The sequence below is a fragment of the Fulmarus glacialis genome, unplaced genomic scaffold (assembly GCF_000690835.1).
Source record: "Fulmarus glacialis isolate BGI_N327 unplaced genomic scaffold, ASM69083v1 Scaffold49469, whole genome shotgun sequence".
In the NCBI taxonomy this organism is placed as follows: domain Eukaryota; kingdom Metazoa; phylum Chordata; class Aves; order Procellariiformes; family Procellariidae; genus Fulmarus; species Fulmarus glacialis.
The window spans coordinates 6,269-18,542 of record NW_009236160.1 but is presented as its reverse complement, the minus strand read 5'-3'; the positions used below and the strand labels follow the sequence as shown (position 1 = coordinate 18,542).

At 42.3% G+C, this 12,274-nt stretch overlaps 1 protein-coding gene across 1 annotated transcript; it reads left to right on the top strand.

Moving 5' to 3' along the window:
- Positions 1–2,582: 2,582 nt before the first annotated feature.
- LOC104082971 (stAR-related lipid transfer protein 13-like) lies at positions 2,583–11,862 on the top strand (the record flags this gene model as incomplete). The annotated part of the gene is made up of 6 exons (XM_009586269.1): positions 2,583–2,790; positions 3,713–3,827; positions 4,592–4,813; positions 6,802–7,019; positions 11,192–11,368; positions 11,745–11,862. Coding segments are annotated over 6 exons (1,058 nt in total), but the record flags the coding sequence as incomplete, so codon positions are not given.
- Positions 11,863–12,274: the final 412 nt, after the last annotated feature.

Below are 12,274 nucleotides of genomic sequence, written 5' to 3'. Positions count from 1 at the left end.
TAATAATATATTGTAAATAATTTTGGTATGTTAACTCTGGGTGGGATTCTTTCTGCTCACCTTTGAGATGTATAAAAGAACCTCTCTGCCCTCAAAATCTTTCACTGAGAGATTTCTAGAACTGCCTAAAGGATTCAATGTCAAAATACTAGCAAATTTAATGGAAAGACAGTGTTCAAATCTTCAGAAGCTTTGAAAATATCAGCCTCACAGTCAGAAAGAAGTCAGAAGGACAGGATGTCATGGACATAAAAAGCATGAAGACTCATGCTTTTGTCAGATTTCTTCAAACTGTGGGCCCATTTCATGCGGACATCTCAATACAAGTGAGTCTTCTGGGCGTGGAGAAGTGGTACTTGACCATGAGAACATGAGCCTGTGAAGTCCCTTTCCTTGCTGTGACTTTTGATTATTTGCCTTTTCATTATAGTCAATAAAATGTACATGCAAGCAACAAGCTGCTTTTATTTACATCCCCAGCTTCTATGTAAAGATCTCAGAGAGAAAGAAAAAACACAGAGAATTTCTTCTTTTCGTTTCAGTATAAGCAGTCTTCAGCAAAACCTGAGACTCAAATGCATCAGTGATGAAAATCCCTGTAAACCAGGAAATGACTGTGTATCTCTTCTCCAGACTGAGGGAGAAATAAACAATGAGGAAAACACTAAAAAACCAGAGGAATTAGAGTTTTTTTCCTGACAATATCCATTATGAAGGCCAGTCAGCTGGTGCTCTGGCAGATACAGAAAAGCATACCCAGCCAGCCTAAGCCAAGTAACTGGAAGCACTAGAGAGAAGCATGTCTTGCAGACATTTCAGCTGCCAAAACAATAGAAAGCCATTTTTAAACACTGTATAACCCCAGCGCTAAAGAATCTAAGTTACTTCTGTGCCTCCCTTTACTGTAAAAATCTGTCTGTGGCGCATAGTCACTAATGTGTTTAACATCACGGTGTCTGTAGCTGGTAGAGAAATGCTGTGATCCTGCACATGAGAGACAGCATCGCAAATAAATGTAGTGGATTTGGTCATACATGATGTCTTGGGACACAAGTAAACTGAAACAGTTGGTGCCTAACCCTGGACCATCATTTCCCTCTCTTTTTTCCTGCTCACAAGTTGCAGGTCTTGTCTGCCTATGCACACATCAGCGAGCTTGTTCAGAAAAGCAACAGAAATTCTCGGTGTTAATAAAATGGCAATCACAATTGTTTCCATAGTGAAGCGGCCAAGGAGAAGATTATCCACTAGAAGGACATGTTCTACATGTCCTTGGAAACAAAGCACCTTTAAAGTATCGCTTGATCAAAATCAGGAATATTCTATCTTGCCACAGGAGAGACTGCAAGTAAACTACTCCCTTGCCAAAGGAGGAGAGACATGGCAGATATCAATGTCATCAGCGTTATTAGGTCTGTAGCCAGAAGGAATCCCCATCTCCGAGTCAGGAGCCTGGCATTAGGATTCACAACAGCTAAAAGGCTGAACAGTGAAACATTGCTACCAGCCAACAAAAAAATACTGTAAAAAGGGGCACGGGCTGACTCTGTAACCCTGCGTGGTCCTGCAGTGGGAAGTCTGAAGAACTCTTCTTTACACTGATCAGAGGGGGAAAAAAGTGCTAGGAAAGATTTTCTTGAACTGCACCAGTAATTTAAAGGATTTCAGAAAGACTTGAGGGTGTGTCTGTTTAAACCAAGGTGGGAACAGGAAAAGATGGGTTCTGTAGACGCTGGAGGCCAACATTTGGATTAAGAATGAGTAGCAGTGGGGTTTTTTTCCATGTGACCAACAACAAATATATTTTTCTGTTTTAAACAGTACTGACAAAACTCCTTTCACAGAAAGAAGAATGTTACAAATTGCTGGGATACCACTTGTATTTCATAATGTCTGCAATTAAATAAATCTGTAGCTGGGAGTTTTTCTTCCCCTTCATCCTGTTTAACAAATTATTAATGTGAAGTTAAGAAGGATTTTTCCTCTCTTAGTGTATTGGCAAGGGATTTCTGATTTTCTGGGACTCACTGAAGATCTTTTTCATATATCCAGGAGCTTTTTCATGTTTCCAGAATGGCTTGGTTTGCTGTAACACAGAGGATTGGGGATGAGATGACTAGTGTAGTAGTCTATATGGCATAGCATTGATGAAACTTTTTCCATTTCCCTAAAACTCTCAGTTGCCTAATGTTTACCTATGACTTGAAGGGCTGGCCAGTCTTCTTCTCTATGAACTGTCTTCCCAGGGGACAAAAGAAACCTGAAAAATACCATTTAAAGATATGAGTACTGAGTACTATTCTCCCCTCCTAAACTTTCAATGAAGTTCAGTCTCTTTCTTGGGGAAGAGCCTTTCAAACAAGTAGAGAAATGTCATACCCTGGCTAGGCGAGCTGTGCTTGATGGAGGAGCAAACACCACAGCCCTCCAACAACCAGCTGGTCTTCGTCCCTTCGTCCCCTGTCGTCTGCCTCTTCAGAAAGCCAGTCCTAGAGTGTGAATGCCTGTGCTAATGCTATCTTGTTCCGGCTCCTTATCTGGTCTTACAATTGACCCCCTGAACGTCCCTTGCTTTTCCTCAGACGTCCCCAAGGAGCAGCGGCTGCAGGCGGTGCAGGCAGCCATCATGCTGATGTCCGATGAGAACCGGGAGGTCTTGCAGACTCTGCTGTGCTTCCTGAGCGACGTCACCTCCGTGGAGGAGAATCAGATGACTCCTATGAACATAGCTGTTTGTCTGGCCCCTTCCCTCTTCCATCTCAATATAGTGAAGAAAGAAAGCTCACCGAGGTAAGTTTCTTCTCAACACTATAAATAGTCAAAATACAAAAATGGTGCTTCCAGGGTTTCCAAAGGTATGCAGGATAAAATGTTCCAAAGCATCTGCTTTCCAGCACACGTTACACAGGGCATGGCTTCAGTGAGAGGGGAAAGTCCATGCTGCAGAGCCAGAAGCACACTTGTACATGCACAGAAGGTGTTTTCACAAGCCCAGCAGGCATTTCTGGCTGGCTGTTGTGAATATGCAGTGCCTGCTTTCCATGAGAAATTTCAATGGGGCACGAGTGAGTTTTGCATAAGTAATGTTGGCTTCTGTGAAGGGAAAAGGCCTGATTTTGCTCTGGTTGAAGTCAAAGATTGACCATGTTTTAAAGGATTTTAATACGTAGATTTCCAGTGAGTGGTTTTTCACTCTGTATTTTCTGGCTACATTCTGCCACTTGGGAAACTGAGTTTATTTCAGGCCACATTAAGATGGCGTGTAACATGGTGATTCTCGACTAAACGGGGCATAGACCCTGCTAAACATTAGTGGTCCCAACTTGATGTCCCTTCTGACTTCTTTTTCCCCCACCTGGTTCAGAATACACTGAGATTCTTGGTCCTGTATGTGTATAACCAGCGTCTGAGCAAGTGCTTTAAGCAGTAGCAATGTAAACCACTGTACATCATGTCTGTTAGAAGTCCATTCCAAAATGTACAACACCTAATGCAGGACATGCATAACCTTTCCTGCTTTTACCTTTGGCTCAACAGTATTTTAGGTAAACATTTTTCCTTTAAAGAAGGCCCAACAGTCTGAGCAATCTTTGTGATAAATAAAAACTAAAGATAGACTTTTCTCTCTGGTGTTCTGAACATCCTGCTGCTGTTTGCTTTCATATTAAAAAGATTCAGCTCTTTTTACCTGAGACCCTGAATTCAATTACAGAGTAATACAGAAAAAATATGCAACAGGGAAGCCAGATCAGAAGGACCTCAGTGAAAACCTGGCAGCTACTCAGGGACTTGCTCACATGATAATGGAATGCAACAAACTTTTTGAGGTGAGAGACTCAAACGGCATTATTTATGGCCACATAATGCAGCATCCTTTGAAGTATTTATGTTTATGCTTACATTTTCTGTCTTGTATTAGCTCAGAGATTGATGGTGCCTCACTTATTTGTAAACTTGCTCCATCTAAAGTTTATTTATCTCATTTCTTTATGACTGTTCCCTTCTAGCGTTCAATTCGCAACTATTAAAAATGCAGGGTAATTACTCTGTGGGAGTTTTCAACCTAAATTACTGGATTAGGAAATTTTAGTCTAGTTAAAATAAAAATCTGCTTTTTTAACATTTCATGTTATTGTAATGCTTTTAGCACCTCAATTAAAACTTACTAATCTCAAAAAGAAGAGCCGATATACTTGACTTCTGTGTGTCATGCAATAAAGTTAAAATTACATAGGGAGATGCAGTTGCCCTGCATCTTTCACTGCAGGTGGAGGAAAGATAATGCTCATATATCCCTTCCCCAGAAGCACCAGACAACATTTCTGGGGGCTAGAGGAGTAGCACAAGTGTATTGACATACAGTTGGTCAGTCTAATACGGTTCTGCATGAGTTGTGCTATTCTGAACCATGGACTGTTTCATTATACTACCTTGATTTCTCATCTTGCATAATAAGCAAAGACAGAAATCCATTTTACAGATCATAGGCTCATTGCTATTGGAGGCTGAATGGTACATCAGCCATTGCCTTAAAGAAAAGTTCTCAGTAGGAGGTTTTCCCTGTGTGTTTTCCCTCTCTTCTGTGGCACAGGTCCCGCACGAGATGGTCACCCAGTCCCGAAACTCCTATGTCGACGCAGAAGTGCATTCTCCCACCCTGGACGAGCTTGGGAAACAAGTGGATGAGGAAGGAGGGAACTATCAGATGTACCTGGAAAGTCTCATGCAGAATCTCCAGAAAGAAGCAAAAGAGAAATTCAAAGGATGGGTCACGTGTTCCAGTATAGAGAACACAGAACTTGCCTACAAAAAGGTAATTTGGGGAGACGTGGAAGAAGCAGTAAAGAAACCAAAGCAAAGTACAGCCTGGCTATGGAACACCCTGACTTGTTGCATGGCTAAATACATACCCTTCTGTCTGGTGAGGCACATGATTTTTTTTAAAAGGCTACTAAAAGCAGTTAAAAATGTAATATAATAGTGATTCAAGTACGAGATTCCAGGAAAAGGCACACAAAGCAAGCTAAGGTATCCAAAATGGATAAAGTAAGTGATACAGCAAACGACACAACTAGAGAGCGAGCTGAGAGTTTAACAACAGACAACATTACCTGGGTAAGCTCTTTGACTGGGGGACAGGCAAAGTTTCTGACTGTCTCCTGTTGTTTGCCAGCAGCTTGGAGAACACAGTCAGATCACAGGTTTTAAAAATCCCCTTCAGGCTGCCCGCTGCTTTACTTAGCCAGGCCAGCCATATGGCCAGTTTTATCCCTGATCCTCTTGTCCATTGTTTCCAGTGGATTTTTGATATCTGCAACCTTCATCAAAATTTCTGAAGTTTTTTCCAGGCTCCGTCACTTCTGCAGGGAAAGCCAGACCATTGCAGGAGGAGAGTGCTGCAGGGTCCCTGCAGACAGCGGGGTTCAGGGCTGCTGGAAAGGCAATGGCAAAACAGAGGTCTGCAAACCAGCAGCGGCTACCGAGAGGAGGGGGTGGATTAGGGGTGGGTGACATGAGTAAGGTAGGGAAAAGGCACTGGAAGGAGTGTAGGATCTGGACAGTGAGGGGGCAAGGGGGTCTTAGGGGCCGGAGGCAGCATTACCCCTATTTGGGAAAGTGCAACCCCTCTATTAGGGCAAAGAAATCACAGTTACTCTAGTTTGTAGCCAGCTTCTGTGAGTGGCCCCTCCAGGGAGGGACGGCAGGAGGTTGGCGAGGGAGTAACAGGGCTCAGGTGGGAGCAGGACGTGGGAGAGGGGAGGGAGTGAATAGGGGCATGCACAGGTTGGGGGCCAAGGGCATGTGAGACTACAGAGGGGACTGGGAGCCTCTGAGGCTCTAGGGCAGGAGGACAGGGGAACGGAGAGCTTTGGGGAGGAGGAATTATAACAAGATAAAATAATTTAAGGTGGGAGTTGGGTTTCTGGGGACATAATCCCGGGTCTGGGGGAGGTGCTGGAGATTTCTGGAGCACTAGCATTGGTATGTGAGGATGCCAGGGTAGGGAGGGGTTAGAAAAGCAGGGCTTGCAAGATCCAGTGCTTGCAGTTAACTTGTTAGCTGCCTGAAATATGACAACCCTAAAACCATGTGGAAATGCTGTATGTGTGGAATTTAGGGTATTCATCTTTTATGTAGCCTAGTACTTTCTGCTCCCCTTATTGCATGCTGTGGAGGTGTAACAAGTAACAGGAGCCATGAGCTAGGAAGAGTTAGCAAGCAGTTTGTGTATTCCTTCTTTGAAAGTTATTTTCCCAATACTTCCCTTGCGGCTATTTTGAGGAGCAAACATCTGTGTATCTGACACATAAGTGAATCAACATGTGTTCTGCTCTTCCACTAATTAACCAGGACGGTTAATTGACCCTCAGTCGCAGCTAGTGCATCAGATTGCCAAAGGTGGTATCTTTATTTCAGCCTGGGGTTTCGGTCTCTCCTTTCATCTGTTTTTACTTCTACACGCACATATTCTTCATTACACTTTGAATGCGTGGGGTTGAAAAAGTGTCTGTCACACCAGAAGTAATACAGCATCTCCACTGGCACTATGGGAACTGGTCCAGATATACACTGGTGTGAGGGCAGAAGTAATGTATAACTTCAGTTTTCTATCTAGGGCTAGTATGCATATGTTTTCAGATACAGAAGAGCAGCAGCAATAATAGTAACGGTTAGCAGGGAAATATGCATGCTCTTAAGCTAAAGCCAGATACCCATACCAAGATTCTGTCATCAGTGACCCTCTGCTGAACATATGCATATAGATCATGGGGCTTTATGTTCTTTGTTATTTTACTCCAGGTTGGGGACGGGAACCCCCTAAGGCTTTGGAAAGCCTCGGTGGAAGTCGAAGCCCCCCCATCAGTTGTCCTGAACCGAGTGCTGAGAGAACGTCACCTTTGGGACGAGGACTTCTTGCAGTGGAAGGTGGTCGAGAGCCTGGACAAGCAGACAGAAGTTTACCAGTATGTTTTGAACAGCATGGCTCCTCATCCCGTCCGAGATTTTGTTGTTCTAAGGTAAGCTACGGGCAGTTCTCCAGTACCTTTGCTTCCTGCAGTGCATACAAGGAAGATCTGGTCTTATCTCAGCCTTTGCATCTGTATAATTGTGCTTCGAGAACTCTACTTCTGGGCAGCAGTGTTGATTTCTCAAACTGAATTGAAATTGTACACCTAGAGCGTGCTGACCTTTTCTCTGATGTAATTTGAGCAGCACATACTCCTGAGGCCATAAATATCATTTCTTCCTTAGAACAGATGTCTGATAATAGCTGCTGCTCTCTCTTAGCTTTGTTTGTTGTCAAAACAGTGCAAATAGAACCCAATTGTTTTTTACACTGCTTTTGCTGTTCTCTGGGGAATGTTTGATGTTTAAGAGCCAAAAGTTTAGTAGAGAAGATAGTGATGCTTTTAAGCTAAGGTTGTTATACGGTGTCTATATAAGTTGTTAGTTTAGATTTGCAGTTGGAGTCTTTGTAGACCAAGAAATGCTAACCCATAAAAATCCTAGTATGGAAATGAGCAGAAAGAGGCAGTAGATATGTATTCTGACTGTCTTCCAGGGGATGACATCTCTCAAATAAATGTATAGCTGAGTATCAATATTCTAAATTCAGTCCCAGTTCTGCCATTGTCTATCTGCCTGTACAGGACAGACAAAATAAATTCCTCTTATGCACCTTCTGCCTTTGAAATCCTGGCCCTTTGCTTGCGAGGAGCTGTTGTGGAGCTGCTGACATATTTCTCTTACAGGGTCAGTCCTACAGTTATTTATTTCAGAATGATTTTGTGCATTCCCATTCTTGGTCCTGCTTTCTTTGATTGAAATGATGTGCCAGAGAAATACTAAGCAGTTTTGACGAAGGAAATAGGCCAGTGAGTCAGAATTGTATTAGAGGGAACAAAGATTGAAAGAAAAAGATAAGCCCTATAAAAAATAGTTATAATAGTACATCCCTTCTATGAACTTCAGTATTCTCTTAGAGAATGATAACATGCAGATATTGTCGGTATAAGGGAAGAATTACTGGAACTGCTAGGGGAAGATTTTAAAAATATTTTCTGTAAGTTCTTTATAATGTGAAAACACCAGGTCTCCTGTTACTGTATTTCTTTTGCCTTCCCACAGTATACTGGGCTAAATTAATTATTTTATAATTAATTTTCTTATATAATATCATTGACTTAAACCAGTGATAAATTTTGCCCTCCACATTGCACCAAGAAGATTGTCTGGGAGCGGTAGAGAGATTTTGATGACCGTAATTCTGTCCTCTTATTTGCCACTTAGTTCACTATTAGGTTTCATGGTGTTTTATGTTCTTTAAAGACCTGCTGTGCAATCACATCAGTTAAAGAAAAATCTTGCCATTGAGTTCTCATTCTTTTCACTAACCCAGGCAGAATGACTCCCAAGGACTGAAATATGTATCATAAAACTAAATCTTGGTGGGTTTTTAAGGGCTGAAAACTGCCGTCAGGCAGATCTGTCAGATTCTGTTGTTTATCTCTTTTGATTTATATCATTAAGTCTAGAGCAAGGTTAGCCAGCGAAATCGCAGTCAATTTGATACCTTATGATTGGTGGGAAGTGAACAGTGAAATTATAATTCACCTCTGGGAACGTGAATGAATATATTTTAATGGACGGCAATTTTCCCCTTCCCAATCAAACTTTTGGCTGTGAAAGGATAAACTTAGTTGTTCTTTTTTTTTCTTCAATTTGACAGTCATAACAAGGGGATTAGGCTCCCTTGAGAAGACTCTAATGGTAAGAGGATAGGGGCGATGCTTCATATGCCTGGGATCTGACATGGCTCTCAGCTGCCCTGCACAGGCATCACTTTTCATTAAAGATTCCTCAAGCGTTTAATGTCCGTTAAGTATCACAGCATCTCTGTGAGTTAGGTGTCATGTCTGTTTTTACTACTGTAAGATATTTAGAAAAGTACAGAAACTGGCCCAAATCTGTCTAACTGGGAATAGGAATCATAAAATTTTTGCAATCTCTGGGATACATCGTTTTCCACTTCACAAATGGCCCAAGTGCCGCGTAGTTACCAAGATGATACGGTCACATCTAAGCACTGTGCAGGCGTTCACAGTAGATGGTTCAGCATTTCAAGTGGATCGGAGGTGTGATTTCCTACTCTCCGTGTGTTTCATCTGCCAAGATAGCTCATCATTTTTATTAATGCACAGACACATGTAAAACCTTCTGAAGTCAGTATCTTCCTGCATTGTCTTGAATAACAGCTCAATTTCATATAAGAAAAATGCAGAATGTCAAAATTATCTGCTGAAGTCCAAACTTCAACAGTCCTTGAAAGCAGCTTACCTGCTAAAACATGATACTTCCCAAGGTAGCATAATCCCTCTCTCAGACAGCCCATGGCAAGATGATGCACATTACACAGTGGGAATTTCTCATTTCTTCCCACAGACCATAGACCTATCCTGTGAGATTCAAGTCAGACGAGAAAGATGTGAGACACCAGAATATGTAGAGAATGCTTACAGAACAAGAAGAAAATGTTAAGTATTAAAGTCTAGGTCTCCTGAACCTGGTGGAAACTTCTGCAGCATGTCAGAGAGGCTAGAAATTTGGGAGAGGCGGGAAAAAATGAAACGACTGACAGAGCTCAAAATAAAAATACATCTTAATAGGCCAGCCCAAAACCTGACCGCTTGTGAAAAGAAACAGGTGGGTAATAAGAAACCAACCACCTATCATTGGGTAATTGACATATATGGTGACACGGTCATGGAATTTCACTGTTATATTACTTTTCCCCAAATAAAATTTACTCAATAGTTGTGTAACAGTGGTGAGACAGAATGTGGTTCTATGGTCCAGAAAATGCCCCTTTCCTCCTGTAAGGGAAAAAACACGCAGCATAGATCCTGTTGGGAGAAGAGGTAGACGAGCACATGATTATGTTAGCAGAGGCTGCAAAAAGCTTGTTGGTTCTTACTGTGTGGCATTGGAAAGGAGGAGGACCTTTCCAAGAGATGTCTCTTTTTGAGTGACACTGAGGAGGAGGGAAGCAAACAAATAAGCGATGCCTTTGTGGGTGCCTGGTTGACCAGTCCTTCTAGGATAGTTGGCGAGGATGTTGGTTCAAATGTTTGCATGGTAGCGCCTACCTAAAGAAAGGGACCCTCAACAAGTTTTAGCCTTTGGCTATTGAACAAATAAACCATGTAAGACTCTACTTTGCCATTGCTACTTGGAGTGCATGGTGGCAAATGACCGTCATGTAATTGCCACCAGCCACCTGAGGAGGCTTTCCTCAGCTGCTGTGTGTCCATGGATATAAGCAGCAGAACATCCTGGTAAAATGTGCTGCATTTATACTTATCATCACCAAGAGTATTGTACATTAATATCATTGATTAAGTAAATGCTTGTCATGAAAGGACACTTTTTTTTTATTCAGATGCCTTTGAAACATATTCTTGGAGTTTCAGCACTCAGTGTGGGTAATAGGGAGGATTTCTGCTCTGCTAAACTGTATTTGTTGTTCTGTAAATCTGCATGGGTGCAATCCAACATTTCAGCCTTTGTTGGATGGCTTGTGCTCACTTTATGTCCTTTCCAAAACTTCTGTCTATCTGCAAAAGGCTGTATCATGCCCTGTAACACATGAAGGTACAAAGTGCTCATGTGGAGAAGCTTCTCCACCTGGAGCCTGCAGCGTCGTAGATGGGTGGCCATTCCACATCATGCGCAGACTCCCAACTCGGGGAAAGGACAACAGCAGCATCAGGTGGATATTGTCCTTCAGGAAAATAATGTACATAGCATCGATTGCAAGATCTTTCCCTTAGTCATTTCAGAAGGTGGGAGTTTTGGGGGTTGATTTGCCTCCTCGTGTACCAATGTATCCCCAAACCTCTGAGCAGTTCTTATCAAAATTATGGTACCCACCATTAAAATTAATACATTTACAGGAGGGGATCTAGCTCTAAAATCTGAGCTTGATAAGTTTCTGTGGCCCGTTTTGAGCAATAGTGACAACAAACTTGGAACACAAAACCCCTCCAGGGACTCCTAGGACAGTCCAGTGGCATTGCAGGCAACAACAAGGATAGGCAGACAAGCAAACTGGGACTTTAATTCAGGTTCTTACTCATGTGCCCAAAAGTTTCTTTACTAAAGTGATTCCATCTTGAATGTGTTGCTGCAGGACATGGAGGACTGATTTGCCAAAGGGGATGTGCCTGCTGGTTGCCATCTCTGTGGAGCACGAAGAGGCTCCTCTTATGGGAGCTGTGCGAGCCATCGTGATGGACTCTCAGTACTTGATAGAGCCATGTGGCTCGGGAAAAGCCAGGCTGACCCATATCTGCAGAATTGACCTAAAGTAAGTATCCCACCTGAAAAAAGCAGGTATCCATTCAGCAGGGCAAAAACCTCCAGCGGAGGGAGGGAGGAGGTGTTGGGAACAGAGGACATGGTCAATGTAGCTTTGCTGCTTTGGGGTCTTCCTGCAGTTTTTTCTATCCACCAAGCTATTTCTCCACTCAGCATCTACCGCTGTTATGATGTGATCATAGAAATAAAATCTGCTTATTTGACAACTGCAAGGGAGAACTTCAGACTACACATACAATGACAAGCATTTGAAGTCACTACCACCACCACGGGCATCGGGGAGTAGAAGCATGGCAAGCCCGTTCCTGTGGGGCATATTTCTTGAGTATTTGAGTTTCTCAATAATTGTCTTTCCATTTCTTCAGAGGACATTCCCCAGAGTGGTACAACAAAGGCTTTGGACATCTGTGTGCAGCAGAAGTTGCCAGGATCAGAAACTCATTTCGGCCTCTGATTGCCGAGGGACCAGAAACGAAAATCTGAGGAAGTGTTCCTGGGAGCGTGTGAGCGTAAATGGGGGTCTGGCAAGGAACAGGAAGGCTGAAAGCAAAGATCTTATTTAAGCTACAGAAGTCTGACCAGAACTGGGTCTGTACAAAGGTGAAACAGGAATTTTATAGGAAAGTTCTTTTATTCCGGAGACTTACCTCCCCCCCACCACATCCCTTCTGTATTAATTTCAATTGTTGAAGTAAGCATTTCTTCAGAGAGCTTTTATCATTATTACTTTAAAATCAGTCCATTGCCATTACTTGTGTGCTACATAACTCTGGTATTTAAAGGCTTCTAAGAAGCATATTTTAATTGTAAATAAATTATGTACAGTATGTATATATTTATCTATATTATATCTATCTATATATATGTATATGTATAAATTAATTATTTTGTATAT